This window comes from Thamnophis elegans, chromosome 8, assembly GCF_009769535.1.
Source record: "Thamnophis elegans isolate rThaEle1 chromosome 8, rThaEle1.pri, whole genome shotgun sequence".
Lineage (NCBI taxonomy): Eukaryota > Metazoa > Chordata > Lepidosauria > Squamata > Colubridae > Thamnophis > Thamnophis elegans.
Window position 1 is genome coordinate 41,900,914 of NC_045548.1, and position 22,995 is coordinate 41,923,908.

Genomic DNA, 22,995 nt, shown 5'->3' on the forward strand with positions numbered 1-22,995 from the left:
ATCATGCCAAATTTAAAGCACTTTTCCTACTTTGGAACTGAATAGCTATATATAGGTATATTGTTATATATAGCATGGTATCTTCCATGCTATTTCAGTCAAGTGCTCTAGGGGTAGGGAGAGGGTCTGAATGTCAGCTGAAAAGCCCTGCTTTTTCTACTATACCTTAGAAAATTTGCCAATTGACAAGTGATAATTACTTTTTTTTTTACATTTAGTGTGTCATGCAACACCAAGTTTTCACAGAGCCATAGGTTTCCTCAGAACAGTTCTCTTCAGGTTTTTTACTCAGAGGAAGTAGAATAAATGCTGGTGATTACAAATAAAATCTAAAGAGAGAGATTCAAAGGCATAGAAAAGCCAGAAATCAAATAACAATAGCTATTCTTTTCTTAATTAGATGGCACATTAAATCAAAATTTACTGAGTTTTATTTCACCAAGGAGTGGAGAAATGATTTTCAATATAATCTCCAATGTAAATCACAAGTTGCATTAAGAGACCATTGATCTGTTGTTTACAAAAGAGTTTGATCAAAATTGGGATGACAGAGGCAGGAGGCAGACATTGAGATTTGTACAATATTCAGGTCAACAAACAGCAAATAATCATTTGTAAATAAACCACTTTGTATCATTTAACCTTATTTTAAGTACCCAAAGAAGGTAGAAATATGGATGTCACTTTACATTCTCATATGCAATTCCTTATTTTTCTCCTATAAAATATACTAAAACAGTCTTGGCTAAAACATTTTTGTGGAGAGGGAACGAATGGATTGTGCTAGGAAGATGTATTAGCTGACTGGCAAAATATACCCACGCTAAGGATTACAATGTTAAGGAAAGAGCTGATGTGCTGATCTTGCCCTTCGTATCTCCCTGGATTTTATTTAATTGAATCAGGAATTACCAAAAACTTCCATAATTAGGTTCATATGAGAGATGGCTGATTCAAAATAAAATGGCAGACCCCAAATAAAATGGCTTGTTCTGATATGTGTCTGAGTTTGACAGGGATCCCTATACAGAAACTTTTGCTAAAGTTTTCTCTTCCACTGTTGTAAAATCATCTTGGTTTTAATTTCTCTTATTTTTCATTATTATAGGCCAGTGATTGCGAACCTTTTTTTAAAGCTGTGCCTAAATTGTGAGTGCGCATGCCCAGACCCACAATGGAATGCGCCCCACCCACCTGCACATGTGTGCGCTACCCCACCCCTGAACACATATGTGTGTGCTCCACTCACATGGGGGGGGGGAGTTTTCACACTCCCCAAGCTTCAGGAAAGCCTCTGGAGCCTGGGGAGGGTGAAAAACAGACCAACAGGCCAACTGGAAGTTCAGGAACAGACTTCAGGTTGGCCGTTGGGCCTGTTTTTCGCCCTCTCCAGGCTCAGGAGGCTTTCCTGAAGCCTGGGTAGAGCAAAAAACTGCCTCCACCGGCCCTCGGGAAGGCTGAAAAATCAGCTGGCCAGTGCCAGAGCTGACGGCTGGCATGCCGGCAAATATGGCTCCTCGTGCCACAGGCTCACAATCACTGTTATAGGAATTCAATACTTGTGAAATTGATTTTTCATCCAAAGAGAATTTAGTTATTCCAAAAGTGTTTTAATCTGGTTGTCATATATTTTAAATACTTTAAAATAGATGATGATATGAAATATTTATTTGTGTTTCAAAAATATTTGCAAGTATTCATTCAAGACCTGCAATCCAGCAGTAGTGATTTTTTAAATACAAAAATTCTGTGTCTAAAATGTGTATTTTAGAGATTTAAAACTATTTTGTTTTTGTATTTAGGAAACCTGTCCAATTTAATTTAAAATGTTGGGTGAAATTTTGGAGATTTGATGCAAACTAATGTTTGTAAAGTGAAACATTTTCCTTTCAAAAATATACTAAGTTTTTTTGTTACTTTATGATTGATTTAGTAGTGTAATTCTCATTAACAATATATTGCCACCAGATGGCAGCATGTTACATAAAAAGTTTAAGGAATTTGACTTTTTCGTATCATACAGATGGATTTTTAAAAACTTAATAATATCCTAAATTATATTTTTCTTTATTTTCCCAAGTTTGCAAGTTTATTGTTTTATTGGTTGTAAGCTGCCCAGAGTTCTATTTAAAATGGGCAACTATGCAAATGTTTTAAATAAATAAACTTCAGCAGGTGTTGTACAATACAAATAAATATTTCATATCATCATTCCCACATTAGAATTTGTAAAATTCACATATTTTGAATTATTGTCCTGCATTTTCAAAGTAATTTGATACATTTATATAATCTTGAGTATACAATTCTCCCTTATGTTAAAAGGGTTCTTTAGTCCATGTTGATTAGTATATAATCCTACTGTCAATAGATTGATATCTTTCTCAGACTATGTACAGGAACCAACAATCATTAATTTGGTGACCATTTGAAGTTATAACATGATCAAAATTTTGGTCACATGATAAAAAATTATATGCTTGGGAACTGGTTCATATTTAGGACCATTGCACTATCCCAAGATCATGTATTCTCCTTTTGTAATCTTCTGATAAGCAAAGTCAGTAGGGGAGCCAGATTCACTTAACAACTGCAGTGATTCACTTAACAATTGTAGCAAGAAATGTTACAATAACTGTTTTGCTTAGCGATAAAAAATGTGTGGTTGTGAATCGAGGATTGCCTGTATTAAGACTGTTACAACTGGAAGATTCTGAGACCGAATGTATTTAAACCATTTATTGTTTTTACGAACCCTATAGTTTATTTATTGTGGGCCCAATTGGCAAAAGAAAGCTCAGGACCATTATTGGTTGGAAACAAGCAGAAGAGGCCTTCATCCTGCGGATACAAAATAGCTAAAATTATGATGATGATGATAATGATGAATTTATTTATAGGATCCTGGCAATATATTTTGTTAGAATATTTTGTCGTCCCAAATAGAACTCAAATTTGTTTGTATCTCACCTTTATTATTTTTACATATAATTCAAAGCAGCAAACATGTCCAACTTGCTTTTCTCTTCCTATTTTCCCCACAATAACCCTGTGAATTGGGTTAATGATGATAGAGAATGACTGGCCCAAATTTACACAACTGGTTATCACAGCTAAGGCAGGACATGAACTCGCAATCTCCTATTTTCAAAGGTCTGAATCAAGACACTGGAGTATATTATATGTTTATTTTAAGTAAGTCAGTCTAGATTTTGGTCAGTGTACTGAGAAATAGTTCTGTTAAAAGTTATATTCCTTCCAATCTATTTTCCTTTAAATTGGTCTATCATACAAGTCATAATTAACATGCATGGTAAAGATACTGTTAGCTTTCATGAGTTACCCTAGCAAGAACTGTAGGATACAAATTGTTGTGAAATTTATGAAACAAGCTATAATTTTAAGTGCTCAAACAATATAGTTTTTAATTTATTATCCTGCATCAACATGGCTATTGATATTTAACTGCTTTTTAATCTGAAGGATTTATGTATTTCAGGCTTAAAATTCGGGAATCTCAAAGTTGATTCTCTGAAAACAAAAAGGACTAGTATCTAATGCACTCACCCTGTCACTTAGGCCGATTTATCATTCATTGTGCAATTTACATTCTAGGATGTAGTATTCTAGGAGTAGTCAGAACAGTATTCTAGGAGTAGTCAGAACAGAATGAAAAGGAGAATCTCAGTCATCCAGTTCATAGATTAGTTCATAGTTCATAGATTATTTTTTTGCTACAGAAAAATATAGGAAACCCTCATATTCCAGAATGACAATGGAAGACCTATACTGCTTGTAGACAGCTGGTCATCTGCATCCTTTTAGAGGGTTGTTGAACCACTTTGAGGTTTATCTGTGTCCTCAGGTTGCCGGAGTGATGCTCCTAGTTCCTGTAGTCTGCAGTTTTTGTCTCTGGAAATCCATTCCAATTGCAAGGAATATAAATCCTCCCATTCCCCACTATCCTGTCAGAACTGAAGAGCTTCTTGGATGAGAAGCAGAATGGCTTCAAAAGAAAAAAACAGTCCAGTTGCAAAAGTACCTTTGGGACAACCATGACCTCGATGACTAACAATATCTACAGACTTTTAGCTGTACAATTTCGGATAATGGCGTGGGAGTAGGAATGGATTTCCAGAGGAAAAATTGCAGACTACAGGAACCAGGAGCACTATTCAGGTGACCCTGAGGACACAGATAAACCTCAAAAGTGCTTCAGCGACCCTCTAAAAGGATGTCAGTGACCAGCTGTCTGCAAGGAATATAAATCCTTCCATTCTCCACTATCCTTTCAGAGCTGAAGAAGCTTCTTAGATGAGAGGCGAAACATCTTCCAAAAGAAAAAAAAACCCACAAGAAAGTCCAGTTGCCTTCTGAAAAAGCACCTTTGGAACAACCATGTTAGTGGACTGTCGACTATTTGTCACCATTCGTTGTATTTTTAAATAAGCAACAGATTGATGATGTGCATATGTGTGAGCTTTGATAAAAAAGTTGTTCTGTTTTAGAAAATAGAAAATCTCTTAAGAGATTGCAACTGTGAGAAAATTTAAAGTTTGGACTGTAGTTTTAAATTATTCGAATATTTATGCCCTCATAATAGTTAATTTAATTGGAACCCCCTTTTTAATATTGAAAACAATTATTTCTATACACTATAGATCAGTATAGAGTCATCAGATCTATTTCCGAGTTCTAGTGCATGTCTGAAAATTTTCTTGCTGCCTACATGTCCTGTGAAGCTGTAGTGATTAATTCTTCTCATTATGTTGCTGCATATTTTCATGACTCTCTGTGATGATTCGATCATCCACTTACAGTTTATGCATATTCATATCTTTCTACTCATGGCTGCAATTATTTGAGTCTCCTTCACTGGCTGTAGTATGCACTTGGTGCAGTAATTGAGCTGCAGTAGATTGATTACTCTAGGGAGCTGTAAGGCTTTTAAAGGTGAAAACATATCAGTCCTGTTAATTAGGAAACAAAGCTCTGGTGGCAAGTTCAGCAGTCAAATGCTTCTAGAGTAGAAATTAGGAAAGGTGTGATTTGTTCTCCACCATGAACCCTGTTTATTTTTTAGTATTTAAATTAGATTTGCAATCAAGTATAGCATGCCTAGATATATGATACCAGAATTTAGTGACTATAAAAAGTTGGTAAGACAAGGTTTGATTTACTCTCGGCTTTCTCTGTTACTGTCAGTACAGTACATCATGTTAAATTCTTACAGTGATAGGAACTGATTATGTGTCAAATACTAATTGGGTTGTCTGTGTGTGATATAAGTTGATATAAAATAAAATATTGTTATGTTTTATGTATACTTTACAATGTAGGCTCTTGCCCTTTGGAACATCTTAAAACCCCACACACCCTGGTGAGATTTGTTCCTACCCTCCTGACCTTTCATAAGGGCCTGAAAACCTGGCTTTGCCAGTTGGCTTGGGCCCCCAATAGCAGTAGACTTATATACCGCTTCATAGGCCTTTCAGGCCTCTCTAAGCGGTTTACAGAGAGTCAGCATATTGCCCCCAACAATCAGGGTCCTCATTTTACCCACCTCGGAAGGATGGAAGGCTGAGTCAACCCTGAGCCGGTGAGATTTGAACCGCTGACCTGCTGATCTAGCAGTAGCCTGCAGTGCTGCATTTAACCACTGCGCCACCTTGGCTCTTCAATGGACAAGTGCCATGCTGGAAGTAGTTGATGGATTAATAGCAGATCCCACCTCATTCCCTACACACTTTGACCCTTCCCTCCCTATTGTTTTACTGTTACATATATTCATATTGTTTATTGTTTTAATTTTATAAGTCACCCAGAATTGCTTTGTGGTGACAGCGAAAATAAATGTGTAAAATAGATAAAAAAAATAAGGCCAATATTCTGTTATATGAAAGAGGATTATTTTATTTATACGCCACCTATCTCCATGAAAAGATGACCCTGGGCTGCTTTATATTTGAATAATCTTAATAAAGAGGGAAGAATAACTTACTATATATGGTGATGCGACTATAGTACTCTAAAGAAATAAATGTAAGCAAAATATCCTGATCAACTTCATATGAATTTATTTTCTCTTCTTTCTCTTGAGAGACAGGGAGAGGGAGAGAGGAAGAAATATTATTTTTAGTATATCCATTTGTTTTCCTGATACTGGATTTCCAGATGAAGTATCCAAATATTGGATCTACAACAAAGATCATGTTGTTATTTATACTTTGGAAATGTATTCAGGCAAGAAGGCAAAAATTATCCCCTACTCCCCTTTCGCACAACTAATTTGTTTCACCCAGCTGTGCTACAAAAGAATAGATAGTTGGTGATATGAAAAATCTCTGCTTGAATTCTTGTAGAACTGCTGCCAAGTCATATCATAATAGGTTAGATGTCAAAGGATATCACCTGGAATAAGGTAGAGCAGCATTTTTTAATTTCACATTGTTCTAATAATTTACTCATCAAGTCCTCCTCACATATGTATATTTATATTGCAGAATCTTACCTCTTCCTCTCCTCAACTGAGTTGTCAATATTATGCATTCTAGACACTATTCCTTTGTTTGTAAATAAGTAGCATGGTTCATAGGATTTTTTTTGTTTGAAAATAGTGCTTGATTCTCTGCTGGTGGACATACTAATTTGCTTTGCCTGCTGAGCTACATTATTTGTACAGTTAAACATTTGAAACGATTTTAAGATTATCCTTAGATTTCATTAGTAACCTGGTAATTAACATATTTCTCAGAGAATAAGACACACTTTTTTCCCTCAAAAAAAAGGGCTGAAAATCTGGGTGCATCTTATACACTGAATAAGCATTTTTTGCCTCCCGAAACTCTGCCCCTTCACCAAAATGGCCATGCGTAGCTTTTAGAAGGCTTTCAGAGAGCTTCTGGGGGCTGGGGAGGGCAGAAATGAGCAAAAAATGGGCCATTTTTTCCCACCCAGCCCCCAGCAGCACTCTATAAGCTTCCTAAAGGCTATCCATGCCCTTTTTTAAACAAAAAAATGGGCCCATTTTTGTCCCAGGAGCACTCTGCAAGCCTTCTAAGGGCTATTCATGCCCCCTTTTTTAAAAAAAAATGGGCTTTTTGCGAAAAACGGGCTATTTTTGGGAGGTTTGTAGAGTGAAAAACTTTTTACATTTTTTTTTCAAAAAGGTTTCAAAACCTTGCTACGTCTTATGCTCCAGTTCATCTTATACTCCGAAAAATAAGGTACTATTAAACTAGTCCATTGGAACTAGCAATGTTGAAATTTCTCAGGATTCAGAGAACCTCCAAATGAAGAATTCCATTTTCATCAAAAAACCAGAAGAATACATACATTGACCAAGTGGAAGGTTATCACAGTCTAACAGAACCAGGTAATCCTTGTTTAGTGGCAACTTAACCAAAAGTTAAGCAAAACGGATTCTAAAGTTGACAAACACATAGTAAGCCATAGTAGAAGTAAATGAAATATATTTTGTATTTATTTTAAACGTTTGTTTTCTTTCAGGCATTTATTAACACAGCAAAGGAAATCTATGAAAAAATACAGGAAGGAGTTTTTGACATTAATAATGAGGTAGGTTTTCCAAATATTAGTATATAGCCTGTGAGTATAAAATACATTTAGGAAAAATAGAGGTGCAAGAGAAAAATAATAATCATATGCATTTCTTAGATTATGAAACATCTTATTTTGGGTTGAGTACAACCATGGAAAATATACTGAAGTCTCTAGTGTTCGAATCTATATTTTATATAGTTGTCATGTCTATCGTGATGGGTTTTGTTCTCTGGAAAAAAAAGAAAATCAGGTACAGAAAGCACCTGCAGATTTTGATTTCAGAAGAACATGGTGTCAAGCAGAGGCTATTTTGCAAAGAATTTAATAATTGATCTTGATGGACAGAATGAGTTCCCCCACGTTTTATTGATGTTTCCTGAGATGAACGCCTGTAGATGCAGTATTATCTTGCAACAGGATTCACCGGATCTGGAACACTTTCACAGATTCATAAACACAAAGACCTATGACAAGATGAGAATTTCCAAGACTCACCATATAGAAAGCTTGCATTTCTAGCTTACCTACATCTTAGACAAACACCATTTTGAACCTTTTCTTCAGCCTTCCTTGCAGTGATCTGAATTCTCTGATGATTTTGGATTCATCCAAATATCTGCTTGCATAATTCTTGTGGGTTCATTTTTTGCTTTCTTAATCTTGACCCTGAATCTGAAAATGTCCCTCTTCCTATGGCTTTAAGATCATTGATTCTGTTTGTTAAAAAATTCCACCAACCATGAAGTTTCCAAACAGGAGAATGAATATTTTTAGGCTTAGCTGTCACTTTAAATGCCCCTTAAAATGTACTTATCAACGATACTTAATTGACTTAGATGTAAGATCTCTCCATATGTCAGGACCTGTTAAGCTGTTCCGTGTGTAGTACCATTCAGAGGGTGTCACGGCCCCTTCACTTAATAACCAAGAAAGAAACCACTCGACTCCATTTTGCAGAATTAAGTGTACTTTTACTGGTTATAAATGATGAGAAGCTAAGTGAAGCTGGATCTGAGCAAAAAAGTGCGAAAGCGATAGAGATCAATACATGATTCATTCCCCTCCCCTTGGTACCCCAGTCCATAGTTCAATCATATATCACCACAGCCATCAGGTGGGAGACATCTTCAAAAATCATCATCAGGTTGGAATTCTGGACAGTTGGCCTTGGCAGGAAACTCCCCTCCATCCACATACGCAAATGAATGGTGTGAACAATCCCCATTTAACAGTCCTCCTGTACAGATTACTTCACCACCCAATTACCATGCCCTCCCTCCCCATTTCATGACAGCCGAAAACAAGCAGCAAAGCAGAGGCTGACATCCGGCCCTCCTCCAAAAAAAGGACGATCAGTCCTGTAGAAACGAAAGAAAACAGACAATATAACACAGAAGAAAAGGGGGTGGGGAAAAAAGAGAAATCATTTGAGGTCAAGGCTTGCCCGGGTAGGTAGAGTAGAATTTACATATAAGATGAGGAGCCCACACATGGGACTTATCGACCCATTCAGCATGAGACGGAGGGAAATGCTTCCAAGCCACAAGATATTGAACACGGTTTCTAATCTTCCTGGAGTCCAAAATTTCCTTAATCTAAAAATGCTGTTCACCCTCAATCAGGAGTGGGGCGGAGGAGCTGCCAAAGGACCCCGCAACGGAGAAGTACGTTCTGGCTTCAAGAGATTGACATGAAATACCGGGTAAACACGGTTGAGATATTTAGGTAGTTCTAGACGAACGGACATGGGGTTGATGACCTTGACAACCGAAAATGGACCCACATACTTTGGGCCTAATTTCTCAGACTTTTGAGAAGTTTGGAGAAATTTGGTGGATAAATATGCACAATCACCAACTTTATATTCCCATGCCTTCGCCCTCTTTTTATCCGCCTGCTTCTTATGTGCTTGATGCGCCTCATCCGGCACTCGGTAAGCCAAGGGCCACATTTCTTGGAGCTGGTCACTCCATTCAGAAAGGGACCGTACCTGCGGTTTTTTCCGAGGTATTTCGGGGATAGGCACAAAATCATGTCCGTACACCAGTTTGAAAGGTGTAAACCCCGTGCTGCTGTGTACCAAGTTATTATACGCCACCTCAGTATGAGGCAACAATTCCACCCAATTATCCTGCTGGTAGTTGATGAAACAACGGAGATACTGCTCCAGTATAGAATTAGTCTTCTCACAAGCCCCATTAGTTTGAAGGTGGTGGGCGGAGCTTAAGCCCTGGGGGGAACCAATCAACTTTAGAAACTCTTTCCAAAACAAGGAGGTAAATTGGACCCCCCTATCCGAGATGATGCGGTCAGGTACCCTATGCAGACGATAGATATGGGTGATGAACAACTTAGCTAAGAATTTAGCGGAAGGGATTTTGGAACAAGGAACAAAATGAACCTGCTTGGAGAACAAGTTGGTAACCACCCAAATCACCGTATTTCCTTGACTTTCAGGTAACTCAACAATGAAATCCATAGAGATCTCTTTCCATGGGGCTTCAGGACGGGCCACCGCCTGGAGCAATCCCTGAGGCTTCTCTGGTGGACGTCTTGCCGCAGCACAAGTGGGGCAACTAGCCACATAAGACTCAATGTCTTTTTTTAATGAGGGACACCAAAACTGCCTCTTGACGAGATGCAGGGTTTTCACAAAACCAAAATGTCCGGCCATGCGAGAGTCATAAGCACGTTGAAGGACCATGGCTCTAATAGTTGCGGGAACATATAATTTAGTACCAATCCAAGCCAGGCCATCCTTCACGGTGCATTCATCCGTATGTTGGCGGAACCACTGATCAATTTCAAGAGCTTCCTTGAGCTTTGTAATGAGGTCTTGTGTGACTTCCAAATTGGAAGTGGTCTGGCTTCTGGTGACAACAGGAACGGCAAGACTTCTCGTTGGCATGACAGGTTCGACAACACTCAGCTTTGAACTGTTATATTGAGGAAGTCTGGACAAAGCATCAGCCATAAAATTCTTCCCTTTACCCAGTTGGGCTAGCATGTCCTTCATCAGTGGCAAGGGGTAGACATTTTGGACACAAACCCCGTTCAGGTTTTTAAAGTTCACACAAAGCCTGAAGGAACCATCTTTCTTTTCTCTGAACAAGACCGGAGCAGCCACTCGGGGTCTAGCGGGTTCAGTGAACCCCCTTTCCGAATTTTTGTCAATGAATTTTCTCAATTCGTCCATTTCTCTAGGGGTCATTGAGTAAATTTGGGGCTTAGGGAGTTTTACTCCAGGTAGAATGTCAATGCTGCAATCGGTGGGTCTGTGTGAGGGCAACTTATCTGAAGATCTTTCACTGAAAACATATTTCAGGTCCCAGTATTCTTTTGGGATTTTTTCCTCCCCCTCAATTTTTTCCTGCCCTCTGGCTGCTAGGTTGGGGTGCAACTTATTCGCTATTGGGACCCCTTCTTCCCCCTCAGGGAGCGTAGCAGACTGGATGCGCAACCAACCTTTCCTCCAATTTATATGTGGGTTCCATTTACGCAGCCAGGGCAATCCCAATATAAGGGGTTAGTCCATCCCTGGAGCCACAATAAAACTTATTGTTCCCATCCACATCTCAATAGGTTCAGTAACAAAATGATCAGGGCTCCCTCCCGCAATAGAACCATCCAATTGGCAAAATTCAATTGGGATTTTCAGTTTTTAGCTTCAATCCCAATTTCTCTACTATTTCCGGGCTTATAATGCAGCGTGTACAGCCGGAATCTAAAAGAGCTAGAATTTTCTCCCATGCGCTAGAAGAGGGCACTCTAAGCTCAACTGGGATAGTCATGGGCCCCAAATGGGAACTTACCCAGCGTTCCGCATCATCAGAATCACTTTCTTCCGAAGAGCTGGGGGTTTCGTCTCCTCCTTCCACAGGGTTGAAACGCTGAGAAGCATCCTCCCCTTTTAAGGCTGGTTCTTTCTTCCTGCTGGGAGGTTTCTCCCGTCTCTTCTCTTTCTGAGGGGGTGGGGTATTTTGGCTCATCTTGACCCGGCAATTCACGGCACTTTGCCCCTCCTTCCCACAGCGGAAGCACACGGAAGGCTTGGGTTTGCTTACAAATCCCCCCTTCCCCCCTTTCGGAACTCTTGGGGAGAGGGGTTGGCAGGGGGGGATTCTTCGCCCTCACCTTTCCCTTTGTAATTCAGCCTGGCTAGGTCAATTTCTACATCAGCGGCTGCTTCATACCAGGGTTGTAATCTATTTGGGGGGGGGGGGTCTTCTGTTCACACAATGCTGGTAAATCTCTTTGTTTAACCCATCAGCGAAATGGTCTAACAATGCTTCTTCAGACCATCCCCTCATGTGAGCTGACAGCTCCTGAAATTCTTGTACATACTCAGCTACTGGCCGTTTCCCCTGCCTAAGATTTGTAAATTTAATCCTGGTCCTTCTCTCTATGAGGGGATCATCAAAACGTTTCCTCAAAGCGGCCATAAACCCATTAAAGTCTCTCAAAAGTGGGGAGTCGGCATTGTGCAATCCCACCATCCAATCTGCTGCTTTTTTCTCCAAAGCCATCAATGTAATTCTTACTTTAGCTTCATCAGAACCCAGTTCATACCCATACATCTGCATATAATTACACACTTGAATAAGAAATAGGCCAAGCTCTTTTGGTTCTGCCTTGTATTTTACACTTAAAGAAGGAACCTTAGCCATCCGACCTCTGCGAGCCCCCCCCTTGGAATGTCTCTAGCCGTAGGGATTGGGGTCGGCGCTGGGTCATCTTGTACAACTCCCCCTTTGCCCCCCCACCCTCTCTCAAATCAGGCAAGGTATACCTTCTCTCTGTCTCTGCTTCAATTCCTCTCTTCATTCCACTCTCCCGAGTCCGGCGTCTCTCCCACGCCCCTTCGAGAAGTTTCATGGCTTGGGACATCATAAGATTTTCCTCCTCAGGAACTTGCCAGTCAGCTGTTGGTTTTCTGGGTCTCTTCACCGTAATCCTAGTCAACGGTTCTTCAGGGTCCTCTTTCTGTCCCACTCCCCAAGTCCATCTGGGTCGAACAGATAGTTCCTCTACCTGCAGGTCAGCCAACAGCTCCATCACCGAAGGGCCTGCGGCCGCTCCCATATCTTCCTCTTGATCACTGCCCTGGTGGGACATTCTTTAGCGTTGTGTGCACCCCCCTCGGAAGGTGTCAGCTCCGGGATGGGTGCGAGGTGAGATCCACCTTTATGTTACGGCCCCTTCACTTAATAACCAAGAAAGAAACCACTCGACTCCATTTTGCAGAATTAAGTGTACTTTTACTGGTTATAAATGATGAGAAGCTAAGCGAAGCTGCATATGAGCAAAAGAGCGCAAAAGTGATAGATATCAATACATGATTCATTCCCCTCCCCTTGGTACTCCAGTCCATAGTCCAATCGTATATCACCACAGCCGTCAAGTGGGAGACATCTTCAAAAATCATCATCAGGTTGGAATTCTGGACAGTTGGCCTTGGCAGAAAACTCCCCTCCATCCACATACGCAAATGAATGGTGTGAACAATCCACATTTAACAATCCTCCTGTACAGATTACTTCCCCACCTAATTACCATGCCCTCCCTCCCCGTTTCATGGCAGCGAAAACAAGCAGCAAAGCAGAGACTGACAGAGGGATTTCTAACATCAGTTATTGCCCTGCAGAACTAGTACATTTGAGGTTTCTGTTTTAAGCTCAAAGAGTTGAAAGAGACCAGAGTATGATAATTCAACAAGGAAAAGTCGTTTTCTACAATTTACCATACAGATCTCTAGAGGCGCTCCTGTAAAAACAAAAGCTATTATTGATATAGAGACTGCTAGTAAAATGGATACTACTTTTGCTAAGGGCTGTCATATCTCCACAGGTATAACAGGAAATGTGTCACAGAAAGAGACTACAGATGTTTGTCTACTAGTTTCTGATTCTACTATTCAGGAAATTAGGCCTCAACTCTCAGCCATAGGGAAAAGATTCAGTTACATCTGGTTGTAGTGCCCATTTTTTCCCATGATCATAGTTAAAACTGCATGACTCCCACTTTGTATCATCTCTTGATCAGGTAGTTTTCCATTCCTCCCATTATCAGCAATACTGCCAGTCAGGAGGGCCATACTATTGAATACCCAGGATGAAGAGTTGTAAAGTTAGTAACTTGGCAAAAAATACAGGATTTTCCACTCATGTTTGGAATCCAAAGAGCTGACTGATTCCTACTTCAGTGTCCTTATAACCTCATGTTTTTTTTTTCCTGCGAAATGTTTCCAGTAGGACAAAGTTACTTCTTGTGTGAGCCCATTTTGGTGATGTTAAAATGCTTTATCCACTACCCCATTTCCTAATCACATATAGTACAGTACAGCCATTAATAGTATTATTATTTAAAAAATTGTACCATTTGCTCTTGATGTAATTTTTTTTAAAGTTCAACAATCAAACCTTTTTAATAAGATCAGCCTCTGAGAAATACCTTAATTTTGTTATTAAAACTATAAGCAGCTTACACAAACATCTTTATAGTATTTTAAAAAACATAGTTTGCCAAACTTGAGAAATATAAATTACACCTACGGTCAGTCAGTTTCCTAGAAACTACATTACATCATCTGAAATGTAGAACCCTACCAAAATAGAAGCCAAAATTTTATTTGGCAGGGATTTTGGTGCAGTAGGTGTGTGCAATTGTTAGACTACATGTTATTGCCATTTCAGTCTTGAATTCTCTAGACTGGTAGTACCAATCTCTTGTTTACTTTGATCTCAGATGAAGTTGTCAATGGGATGAAGTCATTACAAAAGGTTTCACTTGAAACAGGCTTTATGGTGGAGATCCCAACAGTTTTTTGGTGAGTGGCAAATATACCACATTGCCTACAAATTAAAGAAACTCAACTAGATTATTTAGTGGAAACAAGTTCCTTGCCATCAAAAGAGCTTTTAAAGCATCTTCTGAAGAGGGAATCAATACCTGACCCATTAGAACGCTTAAATGGTCAACATCAGGGGTCCTCAACCTGTGGCTAGAGCCTACTAATGGGCCATGAAGGGTTTGCAACTGGGCTGCAGTAACTGCTGGTGAACGTTTGTTCGTGTGCTCCATTTAAGTGAGCAGCAGGCGTGTGAGCACATGGCTCACACAAATGGAACTGCATGTGCATGCTTGCCAGCCGCTTGTGTGGAATTATCCCCTCCCTCCCGCCAGTCCACAAAGCCAGAAACGTTGGGGAACTCTGGCCTACATCCTAGCCATCCACAGTTGTCATGCATTTATGATGCTCACAGCATTTCATGGTCATATGAATACCATTTGTGATTTTCCCAGCTGGCTTCCAACAAGCGAAGTCAAGAGGGAAGCCAGCAGGGAAAATCACACTCACGTTATGTCTCACCTACCAACCATGATGATTTGATTAACAGCTGCAGCAAAAAGGTCATTAAATTGGGTATGTCACATGATGAGTCACTTAACGACTGCACCACAATGAATTTTCTGGTTGCTATTGTCATAAATCAGGAACTAGCTGTATGTTGCCCACAGAATCTAACTTGGGTGCATACCTGAATTGGATACTGTGGGTCCCTGAAGAGTGGAGCATTGTATCTTGGTAGATTCCTCCTTTTCTTGAGTTTCTCTTGCAGCCCAAAGAGAGAATGATTCTCAGCATGCAGGTTCAGAAAATACAGGACAGTGAAATAAAATGAACTTTACTATAGAGACTTTGTAGAATTAGAGACACTCAGTTTCATAAACTCTTATAGGAGTATAGAAGTAGCCATTACTCAGAGGATATAAAGTTTGTTTTCTAATTCATGTGAACTATAAACAGTTAATTTTTTTGTCCTGTTATCTAGCCCTAGCTTGGTATAAATCTAGATTCTTGGACTTTCTGAAATTTCCCACTTCACAGACTACTCTAGATATCAGCCTGTTTAATCTCTTTGGCGTGGTGGCCAGATTTGTTTTATTTTCCTGGTTTCTCAACCTCTGGCTCTGAAAATGGCTCCCTTCTGAGAATTAATTTTGTTTAGCTACACAGCTCCTAAACAGTATCTTTTGACAGCCTAAGGTGATAAAACAGGATAGCAAAATTTTATTGCAATTGAAATGGATTATAAACTGACACTCCTTATTCCTGAATCAATATTAATTCATCCAAAGAAAAACTTTTAAGTTGTAGTTACTTTTTTTTCCCCAAGGCAAAGATATCTTTCAAAATCACTTTTACTTATTTGTATGGGCACCCAGTTGAATTTTTTTTAATACTATTGAAGTAAGATGTTAAATTGAAATCTTTCTAATATTAGAATGATGATGGGATTTATTTACAAATAAATATGGTTAGGAATGTATTTTTAATATCTATATAAAATAATAAGTATATACATGAGTTTTGCCCAGCTATTTTAATGAATGAATGTTGCATTGTTGCATACTGTGTTCTCTAAAAGACATACCATAATATCTTAATCTATTTCTATAATTGAAAATGACAGATTGCCATGGGCTGCAAATGCCTGACTGTGATTTTCGTGTATAGCTCTGTGGGCTCAGTTGATTAATTAGTTGCTAGAATTTGAAGAACCACACAATTTGTCTCATATATCTAAGGTTTTGAACATATGTTTTAAGAACATCACATCTTGCCCCAAACTGTAACTTTTTTGTATAGCATTGAAAGTTGCTACTTAAAGCAATCAGGAGGGAGGGAGGGAGGGGAGGCCTGAATTTGCCTAATCTATTTTTTAGCAGTTTTAAATGGTTTAAAAAGTATAGTTTTTAAAATCTTTTTTGTATACTGGGAAATACTAGAGATTTTATCTTTAGAGTGGAGGGTATGTCCTATTAATTCTATTCATTAAGTGAAATAATAAGTAAGAAGTTATGTTTTCCTGTTTTCTCTTTTATTGGATAAATATTGTGAGAGAGAATGTGAGGGTTAATTGTTAAGGCAAAAACTTTAATGAGATGTGACTTTTACCTAGCCTGTAGTTCTTTATTATTTTCATTATTTGTAATTATGCTACTTTTGGTTCAGGAACTCAATGTGGCATACATAGTGGTCCTTCTGTTTTTCTCCACATCACCTCTGTGCTGCAGATGGGTATGAAAGAGAGATTGGCCTAAATTCATTGAGTGAGCTTTTGGGGTAGATATTTGACAGGAATCTGGATTTCCCCTGTACAGGTAGTCCACAACTTATAACCACAATTGAGCTCAAAATTTCCATTGTTAATATTTTTAAAGCAAGTTTTGCCCCATTCACGACCTTTCTTGCCACCATTGTTAAGTAAATCACTGTAATTGATAGGCTAGTAACCTGGTTGTTAAGTGAATGACTTCCTCAGTGTCTTTGATTTTCAGATCAGAAAAAGTGATCATATGACTTTGGGGCACAGCAACGGTCATAAATATGAGCCAAGTATCTGAATTTTGATCACATTATCATGGGGGTGATGCAAAGGTTGTAACTGAAAAATGGTCAAAAGTCCTTTTTTCCAGGGCTGTTGTAACTTTGAACAGATGAACTGTTGTAAATTGAGGACTACCTGTATTGGTCTATCATCTGTTGTACATCTTTTTTTTTAAGTTTCGTGTTTTTGCAAGGTAGCTTATCAGCTTTCCACAGTGATAGTTTTTTTTAAATATAATCATATATCAAAATATGAACAAATATGAATATTTTGTCTATTGTCTAAGATGGTGTATAACACAAAAGAATCTCCTCATAAGAGTCTATCACTGTTTGACCATTATAACACATTTGACTATGAATAAAAGATTTGTTGCTTATTTATGAAGGCTTGAATGTATATTCAGGACCCAAATCAAGTAGGCCATTGTGCCCAGTAAAATTAAGGCTTCAGTGAGTACTCATTAAAATGATGAGTATAGCTTAAATTGAATGAACAAATTAAAATGTGAAGGGAAATTTACAATGTAGCATCTCTTTCTATTTGTTTACACATTCCCCAGATTTCTCTTAATAACCTTATACCAGATGTTCTTTAGCTTATAGTTGATAGCATATATATTGGACAGCAATCATGGCTCTTGAAAAAGAATGCTTGTTGTATCTGTCAAGTTTCATACAACATCTGACTGCTTTACAATGCCTTATGAAGATTTGATTACAATATGCTGTCAGGAGCCAACAGTGCATGCTATTTACTTGGCTCAGTGCCAGCTCTGGCTACTTGATTCCTCAAAAAGTTGCTACCACCCAGAGGGGGCAAAACCAATGAGCCATAGGGCATGCTTTTTATTAAAGAGGAGTCAAAGAGCAAAAAGAAACCACATCAGCTGCTGTCAATACTAAGCTAGTGCCAGAAACCCCAAGGCTACTACTGTTGCAGAACAACTGCCAAGCACTATAAATCTGAGATTTACTGTGACGCAAAGTTTCCTTAAGAGCTTAATTTCTGAAGCTACTGTATTACTTTTCTTAAAGTGCTGTATTTTAGGTACAATCCACTTGAGGGAGTGAGGGTTAAGATATAAGTGTGAGTTTGATGAATGAAAGAACTACTCTCTGTGTGGTTCTTGGCAAGTTGCCACGTCTTTGGGGATCATAGAAATTATTGATGACACAGAACACTTGTATGCCTTAGCCTGTACAGCTGACTCAACATAGAAAGAAATGCATTCAGAAGAAGAAAGCATTTGTATGAGAGCAATGGAACTAGGAACTTTCTTTTGATGTGAATAAGAGTTTATTAGAAATGTTGAGGAATTCTAGGTATGAAGCAGTTTGAAACTGTTTCATGTGTAAATGCTTGTGTATATTATATGAATTTATAATAGGAAGACTTATATTTTGGTACTGCATTTATTAAAATTCAGTTAAAATTGTTTTAAAAATAGAAGTAATGTAATAAATCTACATATCATTTTCTTTGTAATAATTTATGATAATTACAGCTTGTTAAACATGAAAACAAAAGAACAACTTGTTCATAAATCATAAATAGAATGTTTTCCAACTCTCTGTCAATGTTTCAAATCAGTAATATGCATTCCACTTTTATTTCAGGCAAATGGCATTAAAATCGGCCCTCAGCATGCTGCTACTAATGCAACACTTGCAGGCAATCAAGGAGGACAACAAGCTGGTGGAGGCTGCTGTTGAACCTATTTTTACTTCCTAGCTGCCTGATGAGACCTACTAACTTTCATCCTCCCCTCTCTCCACTCAGTTTCAACTATGACACGAAATTATTGTAAGATGGCATCATGTTGCGGAAGACTTTATTCTTCAAATCTTGTACAACTTTGAATAAATGGTTAACGTTCACTTAAAATACAGGTTTTGGAGATTGTATTCATATCTATATTTCCATTTAATTTTGAAGTCCATTGTTGTGATTATTTTTGTCAAATATTGTCTTGTGCCCTTGACTACGAACTGTATTAAACACTACAAAGTCATCAGAGTACTTTATTCAGTTTATGTAGTTAGGTGGCCCAGCTACTGTGGTTACCTAATGTTTACTATTGTAGAACTGTCCTCAATTTTGTCCATTTTCAGCTCTGAAAAAAAAGGGATTCTTAATCCTGTATTTATCATTTACTTTCTGTATATATAGTTTAACAATCTGCTTGGATGTATTTGCCAAGCTATAATTCTTTAATGCATTTGCATAATTCAATACATTTAGAGCTTGGAAGTGCAAAGCATATTAGAAATTGCTTAGATATTGAATTTTAAACTTTATTGATATGTTAGCATGTTTGTTGTCTTGTCATTCTAGAGTCCCCACCTCCCCAAAATGCTTTATGTATATTATTAGAAGCTACATATGTGTTACCTATTTTAATGCCAAATGTTTGCTATTTGCTCACAACTTCCATAACACCTCTTCAGAAATGGATTAGCTGTTTGCCTTAATTGTGTAGGTTAAACATATTATGAATGAAAATAGAGAAAACATTGAAACTCCAAATGATACATTATGAAGAGTTTGATCTTAAATTTATTTCCATTTTCACTTATAGGTAAATGTTTTTCTCAAGGACAGTTTTTCAGCTTAGATGTACAGTAACTATGTAAAGTTGGTTTTCTTTTGGTTTGGGCTTTTTTATTTTTTGGTGGCAACATGTAATCTTAATATGGTAAACATCTTGTCTATTGTGAAGGAGGTGTGACAATAAAATTGCCAGATTGCAAATACTTGATTGAAGACAAAATTGAAAATACTTTAGTGCTGCACTCCACATGGTGATTTTATTTTCATTTTCTCCATAGTTTTCATTTATTTTCCTCTGTGCAAAATAAGTTTCTGGTAATCATATATTAAACAAGCGAAGATGGATAGGACTTTTGTATTAAGTGAGAATGCCTTTTGTTGAGCCAACAGTGTTGCTAATTGTTTTTTTTTTAAATCACCCAACTAACATTTCCAATTTAGAACCAGAGAGAGAATATGACATGATGGATATATTGAAATGGAAATGAAAATAATTTCTAATTTAATGTTACAACTTCTTGATAACTGAACAATATATTTAATTATTACATTTTTATCATATCACAAGATATAGCAAATAGTATTTGTGTCCAAAGGTTGCCCATTTTTGATAGTGACAAGTTAAGGTGTTAGGACAGTAACAATGTAACTGGATGGGCCACAGTCCAGGCTATGTGAAGGTGAGTGTTTGTGTGTGTGTGTGTGTGTATGTGCCCGCGCACTAATAGGGTGGATTTTTCTAAAAAGCTTTTCTACACAAGCCTTAATTTACCTCTTTTTTCTTGGATTTTGATGTTTCCTTTAACCAGTAATGGAAAGTGCAGCACCTTACCATCTAATTTTAGTGATATGATCTGAGGGATTTTAGAAGCTGCAATAAAAATACTGAACTGGCTTTGTGCTGCCCACAGGATGCCCACCTGTTCTAAGGTGCCCAGAGAAGCCTTTTAGCTTCATGACAATCATGAAACGGATTTCTTAGAGATATGATTACATGCTTTTATTCATTAGGGAATGCTCCATTCTCCTTAACATGGTCTGTAAAGGGCTGGGTATAGCAATGATAGAAATATGCGACATATAACATTTAGTTCAACTGCAATCCCTTCATCTGCCATGCTGGGTTAGGGATAATAGGGTTAATTTACCAGTATATGTGCAATAGACCCAAGACTGAAAATCAGCATTCAGAATACAAGGATTTTATAGGTTGAACATGCATGCATGATTTCAAGCTACTATTCATGATAGGAATACTAGTGCTGTTTTTTTCTTTGATGCTATCTTCTGTCATGATCTCAACTGTACTATTCAATGTACATTTTCTATAAATGTAATAACAAACTCATACTTTAAAATACCTGAGTTGTTGGCTTGAAAATTGAATTTCTTGATCTGTATGTGATGAATCAGCTGTTCCATACTGAAATATTTTGTGATGTTTTTCTTACCTCTTAAGGTACAGAGTGTTCCCTTCTTGCAAAAGTTGAGCAGTTCTGAAGATGAATAATTTGAAATAGAGAATTTGTACCTTTTAAATCCTATTCTTTTCATCAAACATTTTAAGCAACTGTATATGGTAGGCTAATACAGTTTCTGAGCCCTAATACCCACATTGTCTTGTGACATTTCATTGAATATGGCATTTTAATATTGTACACCACATCTAATACCCGCTCGCTGTGTATGTATAATATACAGTACACATACATATTTGAAATAGAAATCTCTGAATTTTCTATTATATTACAATATATGTGTGTATTAGTTGTTTCTAATCACTGGATTTGTATGGTACAAATTCCAGATGTAACAGATCTAACTGCTTTGTGCAGTGTTTCACAAAAGTGAGAGAAATGACCAATACATGTTACTTATACCATTAGCAATGCTTGGAAGCTACTTAAAACATGAAGTATTGTTTATATGTTCGAAATTTATATTTGCTTCATCTCTGTCATTCTCATTCTGCCTTTGTTACAAGCAAACGTTTTCCCCCTTTTCCCTCCCTTTCTCCCTGTCTCATTTCAAAAACAATGCAGAATTATATTGAAAATGATGCTTTAGCAGCCATAGTGTTACAGGTGTTGAAAATACCTTTGCATTAAAGAAACTTTGATAAGGCATTGGAAGTACCCTATCTGCTTACTGTTCATTCCTATAATAAGGCATTTCACTATATACTTAGCAATCTGCTCCATTTAATTGTATGGAACTTTCTAAAGTTTAATCTCTATAGAAATTGGTTCAGCAATTTGGATTATCACTAGGAAAATGATAAAACGTTGAAAAAAGTTGTTTTGACAGTGCTTTTCCCATTTACTTGTAAATACTATAGAGATAACCTTTAAGGATGGTGCCTGGCATGCTATTAAGTTTAAACTTAATCGGTTACTTGTTTATGTTTTTATTTTTAAAAATGAGGCACTTGGAAAAGTTCAAAAATTGCCAAATATGAAAATTAAATTACATTTATGGAAATACGGTTTCATTTAGAATGGAAATAATTGATATTTTTCTCAGACAATACAGTAAAGTTTTTTTTCCCTAAGGTGTAGAATTTCCTTGCAGCCTTGTTAATATATTTTGTTTTATTGTGATATTGAAGTTTAGTTTGTAAATAATCCACGTTGATACTGTACTATGCAAGCAGCTGATAAACTGTCTACAGTACTAGGTTTGCTATGCATGAAAGAAACCAAATCATTGCTAATAAAAACTACTAAAATACTCTTAACAAAGCCAAGACCATGACAAAAAGTAGTATGTAACGGATCTATCACTTCTATTCTTGGGACGGATTTTATTATTTTTGGACTTGTTACAAACACTGTTAAATATTGTGGATAAGAAGAAACATACCCTTGGCAAATGCAAGAAACACTATATTATCCTACTTTAACTACAGTGGGAGTGCCCGACTCAGATTTATTTTCTACATGCTCTAGCAACTGAGATTGTTCTTTTTTTAAAATGTAAGATTGCCTTGAGTCAAAACATAATAAAAATGTTCTTGCTAACACTTGGCCATAGACAATAAAATAATTAGGTGGGGAAGTGGTTCTGTTAAGCAATGATATATTTCTAAAAACATTTCAGATAACAAATTTTGAAAGATACAATCTGATTAAGGTCAGGCTGAAAGGTTCAATTACATTTTAGTTTTTTAAATGTAATAATTGAAAATGGCCTAATCAAATTTTTAAAGCCTTTAAATACTGGAAATAGATATTTTGTCTTAGCAGACAAAACATGAATTTCTATAAGCAACTTTCACATTACGCATTCCCATATATTACTGTCAGTTGCATAACATAAATATAAATAAAAATTGTAAAAGTATTTATGAATTATGGACAGGTTGTTTCCTCCTTCCATTAAACCATCTTGCTACTTTAGCCTATGATGTTCCCAAAAAAATACACCAGGAGGCAATAAAACTGAAACATAATCGGTGTATTTTAAGCGTACCAGACAAAGCGATATA

At 37.4% G+C, this 22,995-nt stretch overlaps 1 protein-coding gene across 6 annotated transcripts in view; it reads left to right on the forward strand.

The window, feature by feature from the left end:
- RAB2A (RAB2A, member RAS oncogene family) overlaps positions 1-22,238 on the forward strand; it is a 56,294-nt gene extending 34,056 nt beyond the window's left edge. For all 6 annotated transcript variants that reach the window (XM_032222412.1, XM_032222416.1, XM_032222413.1 and 3 more), the window contains 2 exons: positions 7,510-7,578; positions 18,575-22,238. In XM_032222412.1, coding sequence (XP_032078303.1) covers positions 7,510-7,578; positions 18,575-18,670 — 165 coding nt within the window. In that variant the 3' untranslated portion in view covers positions 18,671-22,238. The remainder of the gene's footprint in view (positions 1-7,509; positions 7,579-18,574) is intronic.
- Positions 22,239-22,995: the final 757 nt, after the last annotated feature.